The following is a 20,892-nucleotide window of genomic DNA, read 5'->3' on the forward strand; positions in this document are numbered from 1 at the left end:
CATTAGGAACAAAATAGACATTCTGCTGTTTTACAAACTGTGGATGGAACAACAGGTCTAGGAAGAGCTTTATCTGTTGCTAGCTTGGGCAAAACCTACGCCAGCCCTTCAAGATGAGTGCTTCTGCACAGATTAGCTCTGAAGTTGCACCAGGAAAGACCCTGTAACAAGTAAACCCCACCCCAGGAGCTCAGCCTGGTGGCAGCTGCTGCTTTCTTTTTCCCTCGATAATGAAAGTAGCCTCCAGAAGCCTCTGACCCTTCCACAAGTGGCGTTGCATGCCCAGGAAGCTGCCTAACCCACCCTGCGTGTTCCCCTTGGCACAGAACCACAACCCCCCAGTGCAGAGGTGAGGAAATTACCGAGGTGGGAGGGCAAATGTTCCCTCAGGAGCACAGGAGGAAGGTTGTCAGTGGGTTCATCAGGAAGTGTGCAGAGCCTCTTTCTGGCAGCAGCAGATATATTTTATCTTATACAGCCCTCCTGTATAAGCTACAGGAGCTTGTATAAGCTTGTAAAAGCTACTCGGCCTGGCTAAAGACAATGAATGTAACTTGTCAGGAAAAATAACTAAGGGAAAGTCATGCCTCCAACCCCCTGCCTTTCTGGCTTTCCTCATGTTTTTATGAGTTTTTTTTTTGAAGAGTCCTCACCATCAGTGCTGTGACAGCAATCAGCAACTGCATTTTTAAGTCACACATATTGGAGAATGAATACCTAATCCTGTAAGGATTCTACCTGGCCACACATCTCTTAAAAACTCCAGCAGGTTCTGAGTGTATCTTCCTGCTTTAAATCCTAAGCGTCAGCAGCAATGGAGCAGTTAGCAGAAAAATGACCCTGTAGGGGGTGAAAGCAACAGTGCTGGCATGTGGCTGCATCTCCTCCTAGAGCCACAGGGAAAAAGGGGCCTCATGCTTCATTTTATAGATATTACTTGAGGGATATGATGAAGAGTTGCTGCCTTCCTTAGCCTGCATCTTTTTACAAGCACTCAAAATAAGGAACAAAAAAACCCCACTCTGCTCCAGAAACCAGCTCTGGAAAAAGTGCTGTTTTGCCTTGGCACCTTGGGAACAGTGTGAATGCCTGTGGATACCAGGAAAGTGGATAAACTAGTATTTCCTAACCTGCTGAGTGTGTGGTGCTTTTCTGCATGTCTCAGGTGCAGAAATCACATGCCTTTCTGTAAGCAAGAGATAACATCTCTTTTTGGTTATTCACGTGTTCTATATAAGTATATAATCCATATTACTCAGATACCAGAAACAAACGGATATAAAAAACCCAACAGTGATTTCTCAAATAAACACATTTTGGGCAGAAGGGAGAGAGGGGGACAGTGCTGCTTGGGGCAGTGCTGACTTTTCAGGACAAACCAGCTTCAGGAAACAAACACTTCTCTTCAGTTCCTTGAAATTTACATATTTGTGTGTCATTTTTTTCTTCCCAACACTATTCCCACTGGGAAACCAACATGACTCAAACATGAATCAGAATTAGCTCTGTTTCTTAGAATCCCAGACTTTAAAAAGCACCCTAAGGTCAGGCACCCCGGCACATTCTGTGGGGCCATCCAAAGCCTGAGCGTGGCACTGGCACTGTGACTGGGCACGTTAGGAAGGAAAATGTGTCAGGAAGGACACCTGTACTGAATGCCAGGTAAGCATTGCTCTAAACAGAGCTACATTGAAGTGTAGGGCTGTATTAAATAGTAATTTGTTGAAGTGAGACTGTATTACTAGACTTGAAAGGAGGTTACAGCAAGGTGGGGGCTCTCCTGTTCCCTCAGGCAGCAAGTGACAGAATGAGAGCACAAAGTTTTAAACTGCACCAGGGGAGGTTCGGGTTGGACATGGGGAATAATTTCTTCACAGGAAGGTGATTAGATTGGAGTGGGCTGCCCAGGGAGCTGGCACTGTCCCTGCAGGTGTTTAAGAAATACTGCATGTGGCACTCAGTGCCATATTGGCAAGGCGGTGTCTGGTCACAAGTTGGAGCCGATGACCTCAGAGGTCTTTTCCAACCTAATTAGTTCTGTGGCTCTGTGATTTTAAGCCCATGAAACGATCTTAAACGAAAATCTGCATTTATATGGCGGGGAGAGCAGTGGCTGTAGATGGCGTATGAGGAGCCTTTGGCCAAGCAGCACGAGGTCGGGACCCATCAGAACTCCAGAACTGTGGCGGAGCGCGGATCGGGCGCTTCTCGGCCCCAGACCCTTCGCGGCCCTCACGCCCTCAGCCCCGCGGCAGTTGGGCCGGGCCCTCAGCGGGCGCGTGCCGCGCGCCTTCCCGCCCGCCTTCCCGGGGCGGGGCCGGGCCGGGCCCTCAGCGGGCGCTCAAATATCGGGAGCGGCGCGCACAGCCCGGCGGCCGCGCTTCGGGTCCCGGTGAGTGTTCCATGTGGCTCCCTAGCCGCGGGAGCGGTTCGGCGGCGGCACCGCGTCGGGCGGGAAGCTCGCAGGGTGGGCATGGGCGGCGTCCCGGCCGCGCTCCGGGACTCGGACTCGGCGCTGCGCGGCCCCGCCCGGGAAGCGCCGGTGGCCGTGGCGGGCTCGGGGCGAGTGTCGGGCCCGCTGGCTCCTGGGCCGCGGGGCATCCGCGCCGGGGCCGGAGGTGCTGGCTGCAGCTCACAGCCCCCCAAACCTGGGGGATGAAGTGACCCTGCAGGGCTCCGTGTGCGCGTTCTGCTTTTTCTTCTGGCTGCTGGACACTCCTCTGCCTCCCGGCCGCTCTCCCGGTTCCTTTCTGCCCGCGGAATCCGGCCTTGCGTTTCATCGGTGCGGTTGTTGCTTCCTTTGCTCCGTTTCCTGCTCGCTCGCTGCCTCTGTCCCGCTCGCCCCTCCTCGCCCCCCCGCTCTGCCATCGACCCCGGCCCCTCCGCTGCTTCCCCCGGCGGGGTCCGGCCGCTCCGCGCCTCCCCTCGTCCCTGCTTCTGTGGCGGACCGGCTTCCCTCCCGCTCGGGCGGCATTTACTAAAACCCCACGAAGTTCTCTTTTCCTTTGGACTGCGTGGTGAATTGTAGCATCTCGCCCTCAGTTTCTGGTGAGAGTTGTCAGACGCGAGCGGTATTGGCCGGGCAATGCAAAGAGTTAATCCTGTGGCGGCGACCCCTCAGCCTTCCCGCAGCCGAGGGATGTGGGAGTGGCAGCTCCAGCAAGAAGGCAAGGCAAGGATTTCTAATAATAGTGCTAACCTGTTTAGGAAGAGCAGGTGACTTGTACGGATGAGTCAGTTCAGCTATTCAGCAGAGCTTTTCTCTCTGCTCCTTGCCTTCCCCAGAGGTGTGGGTGTCTGGCTGCCTGTGGAGGTGGCGAGCGCCTTTGGCTGGCCCTTTGTTTGCCGTGAGCGGCGCTGGCGTTCCCGGTGACACACGGGTGTGTTGGTGGGTTCGGGGCGAGTGAAGGCTGGAGCAGGAGACTGCGCAGTGTGTGTTAAGTGGAAGGGACGGAGTGAGCAGGTTTCCTTCCTTAGAAGTGTATTTCTGTAAGCTACACGCTCTGGTGATGGTCTCTGTACCTTGGAGTGACACTGGCTCTGAAACTGCTGGGTTTGGCGAAGGGTGGATGTTCTTCTCTCTTTTAAATGATAATATTTTGTAGCTTTAATAATAATAAAAATAATAATTAAAAAAAGAAGGCATAGTGCCTCAGAGTAATTTAAATCACTAAAGTTTTCATTCAGGAAGTCAGTGTTAATTTCAGAAACGGTGAACTTTTCTTTGTCTCTTGGAGTATCTGGGCCATAATCTTGTCATGGGATACTTGTTATCTGTTCAAACGGTTAAAGTGTTTGGTGGGGGAAAGAGCAAAGTGGTTCCCCGACAGGAAATTGTTTTTCAAGTTTTTGTTTTGGTTTGTTTTTTTGGTAAAGGACTTTTTGCAAAAGTCCACCTGTGGGGAAGAGTGGTTTTTGTTCTGTTATAACTTCTTGTCACTAATCAGACTGAAACTGTTTTCACCTGCCTGTGGAAGCATAACATCTTGAAAGGTGTTATTTAAAAAGAAGGGGTTTTCTGTGTGGGTGGTTTTTTTTCCTCTCCTTTGCAACCTCTTTACATGACTTTAGTGCTGTTCGGTGTCTTTAGGATAACTTTGCAACACCCATTTGTGGAGATCTCTTCTGTGCCACTGGTGTTACACAAAAACACTGGGAGAATGCATTGTATAAAAAGTAGAATTCTAGTACCCTAGATTTCTGCAACCTGTTTCTTCCCATTTTCTTGTCTTCCTTTCTAGATCTCTTGTCTTTCATTAGAGGGAACTGGCAGGGCTTAGGGACCTGCTGAGGTGAAACACTTTGTTTTGCATGTGCAGAGTGTAACAGGTGATTGTAAACCTGTGGATAGGCTGCCCTGTACCAAGAAAGGCTGGTGTGACAAACCTCCCCTTCTGATTTGTCAGCACCTTCTTGTTTGCATCTGGTGACGTTTGCTGAATTTAAGAAGAAAAAATGTGACAGATTTTTGGTTAGGTGGTTTTGTTGGGTTCCTGCCCTCCCAGTTTCTTGAAACCAGATTAGGCCAGCTGAGGCTGTGAGTTCAGCTCAGTTTCTCACTGTGCACAGGCAGCAGAACAGTGTACAGCACTCCACCAGGGCTGCCTGTGCAAACCTGGATTTCTGTTAGATTCTAAACCAGTAAGAACTGTGATAATATAATTAGGGAATTATATGGAGGGTGTGTGTATTCACTGAACGCTCTCACCCGAGGTCATTTATGCCATGTTTCTCTATATTGTGTTTTTCCTCTGCAACAGGATGACAGGAGTCATCCATACTCTGCAGGAGCCTGAGGAGCTGACAGATCAAACAGGGTTGGCTTTTTTTCTGTAATAGAATGAAAATGTTTAGAGTGGGAGCAGGCAGACACATAAATCTAGTGACTGTCACCTTTGGAGACCTTCCTGGGGCTTGGAAGTCATGGGAGGGGGGAGGAGGGACTGTCTCTAATAACTGAACAGGTTTTGTGCCTGGTGCAAGGAGTGCTGGTGGGACTGTGGAGGAACAGCCTTGAGATGTTGGTTCCTTGATAAGGCAGCTCCTTTGGCCTCTGGGTATGAACTCCCCAGCAGGAAAGAGCCAGCCTGGTCTGCGGTTTCTCTGCTGAGGGGAATTGTGTGCAGATGGGCAGGTTTCATTTTCTCTGCTTAGCAGTTCCTAGATGAGTGAAAGAGCACAATTTACTATCAATTTTGGGTTGGTTTTTTGGTTGTTTTTTTCTCAAGGAACTGCCTTCTCCTTTTTTCTTGGCATGCTATGGCTTTTTGTCTGTGCCAGATTACAGAGTTTTGGGGGTTGGAATTACCTGCACATCTGTGTGCCGTGCACAGCCAAGTATGTGAAAGTATTTCTGATTAGTGAGTGGAGCTCATGGCTTAGCCAAACATGCAAAACTCTTGGCAGTCTGAGCCCCTTTTGGTTTTGGATGGCTTTGCTTGGGGTTGGAAGAGGTTGCAGGGCGCTGAGTTTAGCTTTAACTAAAGCTTATCAGTTATGATTATGGTATGTGCATGGGGGGTCCCTTCCTCAGGTATTTTACAAGTCTGATTTTTTTGACCCAGACAAGATAAGAAGGATATAGTAAAGGAGGGGTAAAATATAGAAGGAGATGCTGAGTCACACAGTGTCCAGTGTCATTCTTTAGGTTTGGTAGCAATCTGTTAAGCTTCTGCCTTGATTTGTACCAGGTGTCTGTAGTGAACCATGTCCTGACATCCCGCTGTTACCTCATCTATACTGGGAAGAGAACAGGACTCTCTGGAGCTGCCAGTGGTGTAGATTAGGCACCTCCTTGCACGTGGATGAGATGGCAGGGATTGCCTCCTGTCTGCATCCTGAAGCAGTTGCTCCATGCAGAGCACAGGGCTGTGTTCATGTCTCTTTCACACCCTTCTTGCAAAGAGCTGCTCCAAGAATCCTTCAGCCCCCCTTGAGTAGCCCCGTGGCTGGGAGCTTTGTTAGCACTGCCTTGGGCTCTTGGTGACTCCTGCTCTGGATCCAGTCTGCTGCTTTCCCTGTGTCCCTGCACCATCATGGGGCTGCTTGGCACGGGTGGGCTTTGGCTGGACTGCCCTTGCTGGCAAACATGAGGAAGGGGCTGTAGCCCTTCATGCATTGTGGGAATTCTGCTCTTTCTGCCATGAGAGGGCAGTGTCATTGTGGCTCTAAACTCCTCCTACCTCAGTAGCTTGCTCCCCACTTTCCTGTAAACTCTCAGAGCTTTTATTCAGCTTCTCTGAATTACCAGCAGGGGAGTTGGGCTGTGTGTGCAGTCATGGCACACACGGATGTTGCATTCTTGTTTAAATGTCTGCAAACCTTCTCTATTTCCTGATAAAATGCAGTTGCTGTGACCTTTGGCCAGTTTCTAGTGCTTTTACTGCTGTTTATAGAATGGGCAATAGCCAGGTCTCTCAAATATTCTGGACTATTTCCTTCATCTTTAAAGGACCCATATGTTCCTTGGTAAGCGTAGCTTCTGGCTGTTCAGTGTAATGGCTGTAACACCTTTGGGTTGATAGCCGCGTGAAACAAATCCCCTTAGATCAGCAGTTGCTGTATTTTGGCTTTGTAAGCTCTTCCTGTGTTTCAACATCAGCCTATTCCTCCTAAGGTAGAACTGAAAGTGAAATGGTCTTGCTTTGTTTCTTGCACAGTCATTTGTTTTCTCCTAGAAGAACAGATGTTTTCTCACTGTGTGTGTAGACCTACAGCGGAGAGAGCCCATAGGTGTTGAGTGGAAGAAGCAATGTGCTGAGGCATCTCCTGCTTGCCTGGCACTAGGAAATGTGTACTCCTGCAGGCACCTGTTTACAATTTTCCTGTCACAGTTCCCAAATGGCTCCTGCAGCGTTTCTTTGAGAATGAGTGTTTTCTTAGCTCTGTATCATTGAGAAAGGTGTTTAAAAGAGATGATGCTTTCTTTTATGCTCACGGTGTATGAGCTGCTGCTGTCAAACAGCTTTGATCACAGTATGAATGCTGCTTGGAGTTACTGTTATTTTTGGCTGCCTGGTTTGATGCACAACTTTCTTTTTAAGATTCTTGAGGGTTTCTGGGCTCCTGTCATAAGAGATTCCTTCAAGATTATTGTGATTACTTTTTAAAAAGTATTTTTGTTCTGGCTTCATCAGTTTAACTGTCATGGTGGGCATGGAGGTTGCAGTGCAGCACAGTGGGAGAAGGGAATCAAAGGATCTGTGCCAGATTTTCCTTCTGGGGATCATCTCTGGCTGTCTGTGCTGGTGCACAGTTGTTTGATAAAACTGAGGCATGTAAGAGGCATTTACATCTCTGATACACTTGATGTTTAGGAGGAGGAGAGCCTGTGGAAAATTCATTTTCATATTCTGGGAAAGATGTCAAATATTGGCGCACAGGGTTGTGGATGCTGTCAGAGCACATGAGTGTGCAGCTGTGAAGATTTGTCTTTGTACTACTTTCTTAGAAATGCTTTGGGTGTTTTTATGATGAATGTTCAGAGCCTGAGAGGGTGAGCAGGCTCCACTGAAGTAATTCTGGGGAATACCAGCTCTGAGAATTCCCTTGACAGTAAATTGTCCAGTGCGCTGAATCGTTGCTTAGCAGCTCCATGAGTGCAATCCTGGCTGTTGCATCAGCACACTTGTTTTAGCTAAGCAGGGAGCTCCTGAAGTGCTGAAATGTTATTCTGATGTAATTTCTGATGGGTCACTCTGATCCAGTATTTAAACTTCACACTCAAGCATCTTTACAGCTTCTGTTTATTCCAGAAAGCAGTGCAGATAATTCTGGTGCTTACCGGTCTAGAAAGGCAGTTCTTGCCTACTCATATGGCCTGAAAGGCAGAGGGAATGCTACTGTTAGGGGCCACCTGTGTCCATAAAGCTGTCTTTTTGAATTCTTTTTTTAATTACTTCTGACCAGTTTCTTGCTTTGCTTATCTAACTTGCCAGTCAAGCAAAGGAAAGACAGATTTACATTTCTCTTTACTGCTGGTATCAGCAGTGAAATGCATCTAAGTTCCAAAATGATATGGCATTCCTGATTTTCTGACTGATGGCTGCTCTGTGCTCATGCTGGCACTGAACAGTAGTACATGTATTAAAACTAATTGTTTAGTCCTGTAGGTGGCATGGCAGTTCTTGTGTCCAGTCCCACTTTCTGAGATCCTGTGGCTGGCAGAGCCTGTCCTAGTGGCACCTGCAACTCTCGGAGCACTGTTGCCAGGTGCTGAGGCTGTGTCTGCTGCAGGAGCTGGGCACTCTTTCACTGCTCCAGAGTAAAAGCAGCTTTGCCAGAGTGCAAGGGTGCAGTGCCCATGGCCCAGCTGGGGCATGCTCTAAATCCAGGAGCAATTCTTGCATTTCTCTAGTTGGACACCATCGCTTGCACGTCACCAGTGATGGCTGGAGTTTGTCCCAGTACTGCCTGCTCTCAGTCTGTTTGTCCTTCCTTGATAATGTCAAAACGCTGGAACTGTGATTCCTCTGTGCTTTCTGCTTTGCCATCATTTCTAAGAGGCAAACATAAGAGCTGCTTGCAGAGGCACTGTGCCATTAGAGCAGGGGTCTGTTGCAGTTGCTGGGCCGCAATAGTTACATTTTGAACGGGAAGCCAGCGCCGTAAAGAGCAGCAGGCTTGTGTGATAGTGGTGATGGTGCTTTTTCATCAGGGTTTGCTCCGCTCCCTCCAGCCAGGTCCCAAGGAAAGATAGAAGTATTTCCCTAACCTTACCGAGGAGGTGAAGTGCAGGAGGAGCTTACCAGGCTGGAGTTCCTTTGCTCAGCAGCAGAGGGGAGAAACAGCCCAGTGCCGGATCCAAGAATCTGCCTGCACTCTGATAGCCAAGATCCAAGTCCTGCCCTTGCCTCTTAGACTTGGCTATGCCCAAAACATGTGGAAATTCTGTTTGGGTCCAGCTGTAGTTAGCTGAATTCAAATTCCAGCTGCAGGCTTCCTGCTGACTCAGTTTAAGCTCAGCTGTGTCTGTAGGCTGGCTGCTGAAGAATGAAAATGTTGTCATGCTGCCTCTGTCAGTGATCCAATACAGAAACCACACTGATGGAAAGTTCCTGCCTACCTGGTTTTTAAAGAGCGTTGGTAATATGGCAGTGCTCCTTCTTACGCATTCATGTGCTGCGTGGGGCTGGTCACCAGAGGTTTTTGAGCCAAATGAGAAGGGTGATTGATGAGGGATTTGGGTGTTTTTCTTCCTAAGAAGTCAAAGTACTGTCCTGATAACTGGAAGATTGCTGCAATTCACGTCATTGTGAAAAGACAAAAGATCTTCAGAAACTTACATAAATTTCTATCAAAAAAACCTACTGAGAGCTTCTTTTTAGAGTTGTCTCTAATAAAGTTTTTCTTCCAAAGAAGAAGATAAACCCCCTTTAAACAAAGAGTGCAATGCATTTTTAAGCCAAAATAGACAGCTGAGAATGCTTGGTATCCAGACTGAGATGATAATTCTGTGCTAAAGCAGCATAAAGAAGCAAAAGTAAAAATGCTCATGATTCCTGAGTAATGGGGCATTCCTCCCAAAAGCCAAGCAAATAAACGGCAAGTGACTGGGGGAGGAGGTGTGTCCTGCTCTGGGCTACTGAGCTACTGCTATCTCCAAGAATGCACCTCATGGTTTGTCAGTTTACCACTTCCAAAACAAGCTCTTGATGTTGCATCCTCCCTCAGAGCCCAAAGGGTGGAAAATACCCTTGGTTTCGAAGCAGTGTTCCCTGTGGCAGGGGAAGTCCTGACACTCTCCAAGCCAGTGGCTTTGGTGTTAACCAGATGTACCAAACCATGCTTTAGTTTCACAGCTCTGTGAGTGTGTGTGCATCCACACATGGCCAGAGGGCCTTGTTGAGCCCATCCTTCAGCTGGCTTACACGTTGCAGTGTCTCTGTCCTCCCACCACACTGCTTCTCTTTCCAGAGCCTAGAAGCAAATTCTGCTTTAGGGATGAGGCAAAATCTTGGGGTGTTCTGAACACTGGTACAGGCTGGCAAATCCTTTGCAGGGTAAGGAGTGATGGGGACAGGTTTCCTGTGGTGATGATAACATCCTATTTACTCAGCACTGTTGGTTTGGCACACCAACAAGGTACCTTCCCTGGGCTGTTTAGTTCCTGTTGGCTTTATGGGCTAGAAGTGGAGCATTGCTTTTGGTGACTTTGGGCTCTGTGATGTGGTATTTGCTTACACTCTCCTGACCTGAAGTGCTGCAGACAACAGTAGCACAGCTCAGAATATCCTCAAGTAGGGAACTTCCTAAGTCTGTGGTGCTGTTTCTCTTTCTTTATTTTCCAGTAGTGACTGGATATTTAAAGTAGTTGTGCCTGTGGCAAGTTCTCATGAGGACAGTAGAATTGAGTGGTTATGGTTTGATATATGGATTTAAAATGTCAGGACATACCAAATGCTTGCTTTCTCTGCCTGTAAAATGATGGCCTGGCTCTGTAGCTCAGCAGTGAAATATCTGCCTACAGGACAGGGAAGTGCCACCAGGCCCTGGAAGGCAGAAATAGTCACTGTTTTACCTCTCTCAATAATGATGTCATCCTGTCTGCCACACCTGAAGTTCTTACCTTTCAGCTGCCACGCAGGGAAAGCAATCCTCAGATTGGAAGTTTTTGACTTTGCAGTGACTGATGCTTCATTGTGGTTTCTGCTCTGGAGATTTTAATTGCTCCTAACTCAAATGTGAGACATAAACATCTTGACAGCTCACACAATAGGTCCATTGACCCATAGTCCAGACACTGTATTAAAGGAGTCAGTCTTTGCAGGCCTGTGCCTTCCCTGCTGAAAACAGTGTTTTCCTGACCAGACATGTCTGCTGGAGCTGAAATAGTAACTCCAGACTGAGCTGTGAGGGGAGGTGAGGAATCTGAGGGGAAGTGATGCTAAGCAGAGGCACTGTTTGTGGGGTGGCTGCTTTTCTGAGCTGTCTTGAAGATGTAGCACAAGTGTGGAGATGAAAACTGATTTGTAGGGTGACTTAGCACTGCTGCAGGGATTTTGGGACCTGCTGCTGTTACGGCAGCCATGAGAGCTGTGGGGAGTTCCCCCAGCAGGTAACCATGGTGTTACACAGTGCATGAGGCTTTTCCTTTGGAATACCCCTCACTGCTTGATGTGGGAGAGAGGCATGGAGTGCCAATTGTCTTGCAGTCCCTGCTTCTCCCTCTTTTCCACCCTGCAAACTTGCAGTGCCGTCTCTCCTTAAGACCTGGAGGGTTCTGGCCCTGCCTGCTCTTGCCTCTAGTGATGCCACCCCTCATTGCTGGGTTGCAGATGGGAAAAGCTCCTGTGGTGAGTTCCTTGTGAGATTTAAAGGATTGTGTAACTTGGGAATGAGAGGGAGAAACAGAAGATGGGACACCAGACCTGAAGGAGCTGTGTGGCTGGAGAGCAGTCAGTCCCGTCCCTCAGGGTGTGCTCAGCCCCATCTAAGGAGCTCTGGAGGAAGCATCCACAGAGTTCAGTTGTGAAAAATCCCAGAATTCACGTGAGAAAACTGCTGTGTGTGGGTGGAATGAGGTCTTTCCTACTGCACTGACAGGCTGCTGGTGGATGTGCTTCTCCAACTGGAATTGTTTTCTTGCCATAAGCCTCTCCCACAGTCCTGCATCCCATGCAATGTTGAGTTGGAATGAACATGCCCTACTTTGTTTCTGTAGAACTGATTTAAGTGGTTAAAGTACCCCCTTCATTTTTTTGTCTAAGAAAGAGAGAAAGAACAGGTTGTAGTCTAAAAAGCTGGTTGTAGTCTTATGTGTTGAACACTTCAAGGCATTTAGTGATTTCTCAGAAGCAGCTCATTTCTCACAAAGAAATATGAGCTTCTTACAAAGTTCATTTGTCTAATGAGTGAATTGAAGTAAAAAATGAACAATGTATTAAAATTAGTTGATGTTTCAATTAAAATATCATATTCTGTAGAAATTCATTCCAGGATTTCAGCAGTCCTAAAGCAGCCTTAGCAAATGTTCTAGTTTGACTCTGAATCTGAGTGCAGATGGTGTTTGTACCCTTTATCAGTCTTTTCTCCTTCTCCAACTAAAGATTCTTTTTACCCAATATAAGGTAACCTCTCTCCCTCCACCATAAACAGTCTCAATCTGAGACTAAAACTAATAGGATTCCAAAGTCTTAATGATTAAAAAATTGGGGTGGTATCAGCATGATTACATTTGACTTTTTTGGGGGTTTTTTTGAGATCCCATTAAGGAATTTGACTTCTCGGCAGGAACTTCATGAGTCCTGAAGCCCTTTGCATTGATTTGCAAAGTAGTTATGCAAAACTTGAGGTTCCTGTAATTACTAGTTAACTAAAATAAAAAATAATTAGCCCTGTATTGTAGAAGTAGGAAGCCATTTTGGGGTGGAGAGAAATCCTTTTTCCTCTTCTCTGGTGTGTTTTTGACCACCCAAGCAGAACTTTCTAGCTGAGGGCAGGTATTGCCTTCAGGGTCATTCACTGCATGGGTGGCCAATCTTTGGTTTAGGAAATTCAGTTTGTGAAGTTGTGTTCAGGCTCCCTTGTCTTCATTTTTTGCCATATTAGTACTTTGGAGTGTGGTGGAACTTTTCATTGTTCTATTTGTGTGTTTGTTTTATCTGTGCTCATGTGCAGGAGTAGACAAAATTGCTATTTGTAGCTATGGTGGGTGACTTTTTTAATGTCTCTATTTTTGTGGACTTGGCCTGAGGAGTGTCTGTATCTACACAGAGCTAATTTGATCCCTGGGGGAAGGGAAGAACCCACATGTGTTGTAGGTCTCTTCTCCCTGCACAGCCACTGACATCTGCAGGTGCAGCAGGCACCTGGCTGGGCTGGAGCAGTCTGTGCCTCTTCATTTAAAGCAGAGAGTGGGAAAATTGCATTGAAAAGGAATGTTATCTCTAAAATCAGAATATGTGCAAACCTTTACCTATCCTATAGAAATATTGCTTGTGTGGACAGCTCCTGAGTGGTTTGCACAAAGCCAAAGTCCTGCCACAGACTTGATTCTAAATCCCCACTTTCCTCTTAATCTCAGTGTTCTGAGTTCTCAAACCTGACTTAACATCTGTGTCTCTTCCAGCAAAGTCAAGCCCAGAAGAGGAGTCCCCCTGACCTGTTTCAGAGCCCTTTCAAATCCCAAAGAACAGGATAGAGGACTGTCCCCAGCCAGAACACTCCTTAGGGTAGAGGTGAGTAGCAGCAATAGGGATTTGAATGGAACAGAGGAAAATGCAAATCAGCAAGGGATAAGCCTGTGTTGTAGCTGTCAGTCGGACATAATTTCATTAAAAGAAGAGCTCATGGTGAAGAGGCTTCCTGTGGGCTGCTGTGTGTTTCGGGCATATTGCAGATTGTATTTTGGTCTTGGACTTCTGGGAGCCTTTGAGAAGTTGGGAGATTCATGGTCTCTTAAAATATGACTGTGGTTTGCTTCAGAGTTTGAATTTCTTTCTGCTTTCACTTCCCTCTTTTCTAACATGCTTAGTTATTTAAAACACAGATGTCAGGGATTGTTGTGAAATAGTCATTTATCACTAGCCCAGGTCTTTGATGGGTAGCAGGCTGTTTGTTTGGGTTCCTTAGTGCCTCCAGCCCATTTTTGGTTTAGAAGTGCTTGCATAACAACCAGGTTGTTGCCCTGGGTGAAGAAGGCTTGGTAGGGAGGGAGTGCCCACTTTCAGCCAGGCCCTGCTCATCAGGAGCTGAGCCAGAGTCTTGAGTGTGCAGCTGTGGGACTGTTGTGTCCAAGGCACCAAATGCAAGGTTCTGACCCACCCGTCAGCTGCTCCTGGCAGGATGAGGAGGGAGCACTGTGCTCCTACATCTCCCCTTTGTGAGGGAGAGAGGGAGGCTCCCCTGTGCCCTGTGTGCTCCCTCACTGGGTGCCTCTTCCCTTGGGCTCTGTCCTGCTCTCTCCCTTCCTCCTAGCTAGCCTCCCTGGAGGCTTTGCAGAGTTGCACTCATGTGACTGGAAGCCTCTGTTGGCACTTGATCCAACCTTTCCCATCATGGTGTTTGTTGGGAAGTACTGAAATGAGCTTGAGTATCCATGTGGATCTCTTGCATGGAGGGAGGGGAGAGGCACCCTCAATGCCCTGTGGATGTGCAGCAATGTCAGCTGGGTTTTTCATTTCAGAATATTCTGCTGTGCATGCAGACCTGTCAGCTCACCTGCTCCCAGGAGTTCCTCTCTGATCACCTTGCTCTTCATTGCAGCCTCTGGCTCCATGGAGGGTTGTTCCACCCTTACCCAACAGCAGCTCTTGGCTTTAAAGCCCTGTTTGTAGGTTGTGTGATTCCACTGTCTGGCACAGTCTATGGCAGGAAGGAGATTTGTGCCTCTCATTCACAGGGCCCCTCTCACTGAGACAGTTGTAGTTTTCCTCAGCCCTTTTTCATGGTGTGTGATGGGCATCTCTCTCCAGAAATAGGGATATGCACCACTAAAAGGGACATTTACTATGAGACATGGCCAGAAACATAAGTACAGCTGCAAGATGTGAATTTATGGGAATTTTATTCTTTTCACACTTTTCTTTCTTACTCTTTCACAGGACGAGGATTTCTGGTCTGAAGCAGAGGGTGAAGGGAGCTGCTGTCCCTGAAGCCATTATGGAACAGGTTAGAGTCAAACATGTCTCAAGTCAGCTGTTCACAGTGTGCAGTGGTTCTCTGGTACACTTATCCTGAGATACTTTGAAGGGGATAAGTCTCTGTGTTGGCTGGTGTCCTTCTTGAATTTCCCAGAATTTCTGCAGTGTTCCTGGCACTGCTCTGAATACAAGGAAGTGGATGGAACCAGTTAGGTTGCAAGCTGCTTCTTGCAGCTCTTAGTGTGACACTTCCCCTTGGGACTGCAAGCTGGAGATGTAGCTGTGTAAGAGACTACAATGTTTATTAATAAAGCTACAGACTGCTAAAACTAATAAAGGAATGGGCACAGCCCTGTGATCAGTGCATTGCATTGCTTTTTGTGATGTTAAACACAATTATGATGCTGTTACTTAGCACACTTAAGTCTTACACATTGAACTGTAACTGAAATGTCTGTCATCCTCCCCCAGCCCAGTTGATATTGGGATACAGTTCTAACTTCCTACTCTGCCCTCCCACAAGCCTTTTGAACACAATATGATTGAAAAAAGTACCAGTGACAAACCCAATGAACAGCCCAGCAGGCTGTTGAAGGGGATTGCCACCAGGGGACCTGCACTACTGTCTGTAAACATGCATGCTCAGATCATGGAAGGTGTGCCTTCTGTTCATCTCTGACTGATCATATCCTTTATTTTCCATTTGTTTCCATTTCTGAACCCTGCCGTTTGTTGACTTTGTTCCCCCTTTTGTTTGCCCAGTCAGATATGGTCATGTTGAGGCTTTGCAAGGTTCCACTCCCCAAAATTCCCTTTCAGTTACCAAGTTCATCCTGGTTGCATATTGTCAGCATAACAAACCATTCTTCTTTAACTATTTTTTTTCTCCTTAAATAAAATTAGGCCTAAGTATTTACTTACAGGCATACATCTGCATACCAGAGTAAAGATTTTCTTTCTTACTTTATTTCTGTGCTTATACCACATCCTACTCTCTTACCTGTTTATCTAAAAATTTTTGGAGAGTCTCCTGGTTTTCTGGAGGCCTTAGTTGGTTATGAGGCCTGGTATTCCAGTGGGTCCTCTTTCCCCCATCAGTCTGTCTGCCTCATGGACCTCCTCAACCTAATTAATTTGGGCACTCTGTGCTGCCTTGCTTGAAGGCTGCAGGTTGTATGGTCATGAAGACAGCACGTGCCCATTTACTTGGGGTGAATGTGCCACTGGAGGTGGCACTGATCTGCCATCTCATGTCACTTCTCTTGTGAGCAGCTGCTTGGGTCTCTGTGAGGAGCTAAACAGGTTTTTTATGGAGCTGGTTGAGGTTCCTTTGAAGAGGGAGAAGAAATGTGAACCTTGGGGGTTTTTGCAGCCTTATGCTCTTATCTCTATTTCCCACCTTGTTACTGCTCTGCTCTGATTACATGGAAGTGGGGAGCTCCCGCCGTCTTTATGCACAGCAAGTAGAATGCCCAGTTCCCAAATATAGGGATGAAACCCTTCCAAACACAGGTGTGGATGGGTTTTGCTGAACTCACACCTGTCTCAAAAGAGGAACTTGTACTGGGGCTACTGCCATTGCCACAGCTGGAAAGGTGAGGAGGAGGTGAGCTGGGTTTTCAACACCAGTTTGTAAGAGCAGAGCCTTCTGTTGTTCCCCATGGGACAGTCCTGTGTGGGTCCACATCCAGGAGTCAGTCTGCATTTGCTGAGGCCTTGTGCAGCCCCTGGCTGATGGGTGCCCAGAGGAGGCCACAGAGACGTGTCAGGGTTGGCAAACAGTGCATGCCTGGATGCTCTGAGTGGGACATTTTTAGGCCTGGGCTTAACAGTGATCTCCTTATGTTTCAGATCAATGGACCTCTTCAGATGGAGCATGCATTGCTGTTCAGCTTCCTGGAGGTATCCTCTGACTGTAAGTTCAAAGACCAGCTGCATTCCCTGCAAAGCCAGCAGATCATGTTGTACCAAGGGAGCGATGATGACGAGCTGCAGACCGATGGCAATCGCAGTGGCCACTTCCGGAATGGTGACGTAGGTGAGCAAGCTTTGCTCCATCCCACATGTCTCTCTGAACATGGTGGTTTTCTTTCCACATTTCCTATCTTTGTTTGTATTTATTGTCTGTTTCAGAGGAGTAATGTTTTCTCTATTGAGAAACTTCACTGTGTGGCTGTTGGTCGGGAATTTAACACTTAGTGCTTGGCACTTTCCATGGATTTCTAGAGCACCTGTCACTGGGTTTTGTCTGCAGCACATCAGACAAAGGCACAAAGCTGGTACTGGTGATAGCTGCCCTCAAGGAGTGTGATACTAAGCAGTTAAGTTAGGCCTCACCCTGCTCCTCAGGCAGTATCAATACTTGGGCTAGGATCTTGGAACAACTTGAGTTCTGGTACTGGGTGAATCCCTTTCTGCTCTACCAGTCTGGTGAAAACTGTTCCTCAAGTAGCTTCTGGTCCTGTTCCTGCTTTGCTAGCCATCTGCAGGGTGGCTGCTGCCCCTTGCCCAGGGTGTGTCAGCTGGCACATTGACCTCAGCTGAAGCAGGGTGAGGAGGAACTGCCACAGTAAATTTGCATAGGTCTCATGCCAAAAGCAGGTAGAACAAGGTCTAAGGTTCTCAGCTGAAAAAGGACAGATTCAGGCTAGATGTAAGGAAGATTTTTACAATGAGGACGGTAAAACACTGGCACAGGTTGCCCAAAGAGGTGATGGATGCCCCACCCCTGGAAACATTCAAGGTCAGTTTGGCTGGGGCTTCAAGCAGTCTAGTCTAGTTGAAGATGTCCTTGCTTATTGTAGGGGGTTTGGATAAGGTGGCCTTTCAAGGTCCCTTCCAACTCCAACTATTCTGTGAGTTGCTGTATTTTAGGTGGTGCTTAAGAGACAAGTCCTGACAAGTCACTTGAAGTCTAGAATAATTAGGTTGAAAAAGACCTTCAATGTGTTGCACAGCTTCTCAATTCCCCTTTCTGGGCAGGATGTTGGCAGTAACTGTCCTGTTCAAATTTTGGTTGGAGATGTTCTAACATGCCCTGCAGTGATTTTTTTGGGCAGGGTGAAGCTGCACTTCACCTAAACTACAGATACAAACCCCTGTTTGCCACAATTTCTTGTAAGCAACCTGGGTACACTTAAATTGTGCTTAGATCTGTCATGAATACACTCAGGGCTGGGAAGGAGGTTGCTAATGGATATTAGCAAAATGCTGTGACCTGTACTGAACCTGGTCTGACTACATCCTGTGAATTAAATTCTGCTCTTTGTGTTGGCAGGGTTGGCTCCAACAAATGAAGAGGTTATCCGGATCATTGCTGCTCAGCTCGCCGAGATTGGAGACCAGTTGGATAAAGAAATCCAAGAAAGAGTAGTAAATGGCCTAGTGCAGCATTTTATGAATGAGAATCTGTCTAATGAGGTGAGTGAAAAGCAGCCTGATAAGCAGTTCTCCTTTTAAATATTCTGCATCCTTCCTGCTGTGACTTTGAAGGCATCTGAAAATTAATCCCAAACATTTACCTTTGAAGATTTGTTAGAGGTGATTCTGTGGCAGAAGTTAATGTGTAAATTGGTTCCTTGGGCTCATCTCCTTTCTGCAGATGATGAAATGGTGGTTGTGGAAAAGGACTGACTTTGGGGCATTTTGTCCTTCTTTTGATGGCCCATGGCTTATCTTGGAAAATGAACAGTCTGCTAAGGCTTAGTTTTGGTACTTAAGATCTTTGCACGTCGGTGCCAAGTCCTGTATATCTGCTGACCATCATATGGGTAAAAATTGAGCAGGTTAGTGACAGGGGCTTAACTTGTGCTTGTTGCTGAGCACTGAAGAGACAGCAAGTCATGAGACCCTTTTCTGATGCTCTGTGTTCATAGGCACAGTGTTGGGAGTAGCAGTGGGTTTAGGCCCCTTCCTAGATGCAGTTGGCCCAGCATCTAACATGCCTTGCTGCTGTGCAAGGGAAGCAGAGTGTGAGGTCTCTTGTGTTAAAAAGGAAAAGGAAGGCTATCCAAGGATTGGATCGACATCTGGATCAAGAGCCATAGATTTTTGGGGTGTTTTTTTACGTAACAGGCTGGCTGCCATGGCTGGGAGGAAGGGGAGCAGCATCCTGGGGTGTTGCAAGAAGCACATGAGTTATTTAGCACAGTCCTGGCAGTGCTGAGAGCCCTTGCTGCCACAGCTGTGACACTGAGATCCCTCTCTTCCTTCCACACAGGAGATAACCCGGCACATGTCCCGGGTAGTGAGAGAGCTCATACAAGCCATCCCCTCAGACATGGAACAGGAGAAGGCCATGTTGGTGCTAGCAATGGTGTTGACTAAGAAAATTGTGAATACAGTGCCTTTCCTTCTGCGCCGTGTCTTCGACACCACTGTGAACTACATGAACCGGCAGTTCCACAACTACATTGTTGATATGGTGAGTGCTGTCAAACAGCTCTGTTGGGAGTCACAGCCAGCCTTTTAGCTGTCCTGGGTTATTCCCTGAGGGGTGGCCTAGCTCTGGACTGCCTGTAGTGCTCTGGAGGTTGGGCCAGAAGGCAATGTCAGTCCCTGCAGAGCTCTGGAAACGAGTGTGCTTCAGGGGGTCATGTCACATCTGCTTGCTCCCCCTCTCAGAGCAGCCAGTGAACAGAGTGCATTTGTTCTGTCAGGCAGAGAGAGCTGTGACTGCTCCTCTCCTCCTGCAATCTCCTCAGGGAGCTCTACCAATAACATTCTGGTTAATGATTCTTTCATTCCCTCAGGGAAAGAAAGCCTGACCCTGAGCTCTACTGGCTGCATTTCCCCAGTGTCTTGACCCTGAGCTCTCTGCTCTTGTCTTCCTCAGCTCCCTCAAGCTTGAGAGAAGTGGAAGGGGAAAGGAATTGCTCTTGAGAATTAACACTAGCAATGAGCAGTAGTCAAATCGGTTCTTGTTCTCTGTTGGCACTTGGGCAGAGGCAGGGACACTCCTGCACTGCAGCCTTGCCAGGGACAGTGTTGGCAGGAACCTGCAGATGGGCCTGGCTCATGCTGTCACTTTGCCTCACCCTGGGCACGGTGTCACTGTGCCGTGTCCTTCAACCCTGCCCTTCCCTTCACTCACTTTGGCTCCAGCGTGCTGAGTTATGCCAGACATAAGTCACTTGTGTGAGACTGGCCCGTGCTGCTGCCCCAGCTGGCTGGCAGCACCGAGGGCAGGGAGAGGCCTGGAGCTGGCCCCGGCGCTGTCCCCCACTGTCCCCGTGGCCGCGTCCTGCTGCTGGCACGGGAAGGAAGCAGCACGGCAGGTGGCAGTGTTGGTGCACGGTGGAGCTGCCCTGGGCAGGCGCAGGGCAGGGCTTGGCGCGGGAGAAGAACCCTGCTGCTGTTCATAATGCCCCTTCTGTTTCTCTCCCTCCAGCTGGGTGAGTGAGCTCTCCAGGCCTGTGTAGAGCATGCGAATTAATGAAGACTGTCGCTGATGGATGAAGATTATGTTATTTTCCCCTAACTTTTGATATACAGCTGTGAAAAGGATGGCAGAGCTTCATAGATAGGCTTTTGTAGACTAGCACAGCAGTAATAGTAGTGTGAGCTGCCTGCCAGCTCTGCCAGTACCTGTAGGGAGTAGTGCCTGCCTCTTTCCTTTCACAGTATTTTTTAATTTAGCAGCAGCAGATTTTGTGCAGAGCCTGCCTTGTGCCTCCACAGGCCCAGTGGGCACAGGGCCTGTCCTCTGTGGTTTTTCTAAGCATCTGTAGTATTTTGCTTTAGTTATTCACTTCCCAGCCCTGCTCCTGCAGCTGAGCCGTGCTGAATGTTGTTCCCAGGAAGGCCTCAGGCTATGGAATGGGTGGTTCATCAGCGAGGGTGGGTGGGAATCAGGTTTATTTTGATGAGAAGCTGGAAGCAAGAGGGAACAGATCCCTGAGGGCTAAGGGTGGGGTGTGCCCAGAGAAGGGTGACACCAGGATACTTCAGTATCAATCACCATCCTCCTCTGTTTCCTTGAAAAATAAAACTGACAGAAAAAAATGTAAAGAAAAGGGTGAGGTAGGCACAGGGAAAGTTTTTTGAGAATGCAACCTGAATATGCTTAAGAAAAAGTAGCATATTTTGTAGTCTCAGGCCGAACAAACTTGGACTCAGGTTGTTTGATACATAATTAGACAAGGTGACAAATGTGTCACCTGTGATCCAGCTGCCTCAGGATTTTTCCAAGTATGTAAATATTTTGTAGGGTTTTTTTAACTTAAATAAAAATTTCATTCCTGATGGCTACTACAGCTCTGCAGACTTTCACTCTCCACCTGAAAATTTTTTGTGCAAGTACTCATGGTAT

At 47.6% G+C, this 20,892-nt stretch overlaps 1 protein-coding gene across 2 annotated transcripts; it reads left to right on the forward strand.

The window, feature by feature from the left end:
• Positions 1–2,299: 2,299 nt before the first annotated feature.
• BID (BH3 interacting domain death agonist) lies at positions 2,300–20,836 on the forward strand. 2 transcript variants are annotated; one of them, XM_030959602.1, is made up of 7 exons: positions 2,300–2,392; positions 13,070–13,178; positions 14,544–14,610; positions 16,434–16,620; positions 17,860–18,002; positions 18,802–19,005; positions 19,972–20,836. In XM_030959602.1, exons 3-7 carry the CDS (start codon positions 14,602–14,604, stop codon positions 19,981–19,983), a joined length of 555 nt encoding a protein of 184 aa, XP_030815462.1. In that variant the 5' UTR covers positions 2,300–2,392; positions 13,070–13,178; positions 14,544–14,601; the 3' UTR covers positions 19,984–20,836. The 2 variants fall into 2 exon arrangements, with proteins under 2 accessions (XP_030815462.1, XP_030815463.1); XM_030959603.1 differs by lacking the exon at positions 2,300–2,392 and adding an exon at positions 2,548–2,782.
• Positions 20,837–20,892: the final 56 nt, after the last annotated feature.

This window comes from Camarhynchus parvulus, chromosome 1A (assembly GCF_901933205.1).
Source record: "Camarhynchus parvulus chromosome 1A, STF_HiC, whole genome shotgun sequence".
NCBI classification, from domain to species: domain Eukaryota; kingdom Metazoa; phylum Chordata; class Aves; order Passeriformes; family Thraupidae; genus Camarhynchus; species Camarhynchus parvulus.

What these genes read in the sequence shown, in the direction of transcription:
- BID (XM_030959602.1), top strand. An exon ending in CTTCCGGAATGGTGACGTAG is followed by an intron (nt 16,621 to 17,859) that starts GTGAGCAAGCTT and finishes TTGTGTTGGCAG; the next exon opens with GGTTGGCTCCAACAAATGAA. An exon ending in ATGAGAATCTGTCTAATGAG is followed by an intron (nt 18,003 to 18,801) that starts GTGAGTGAAAAG and finishes CCTTCCACACAG; the next exon opens with GAGATAACCCGGCACATGTC.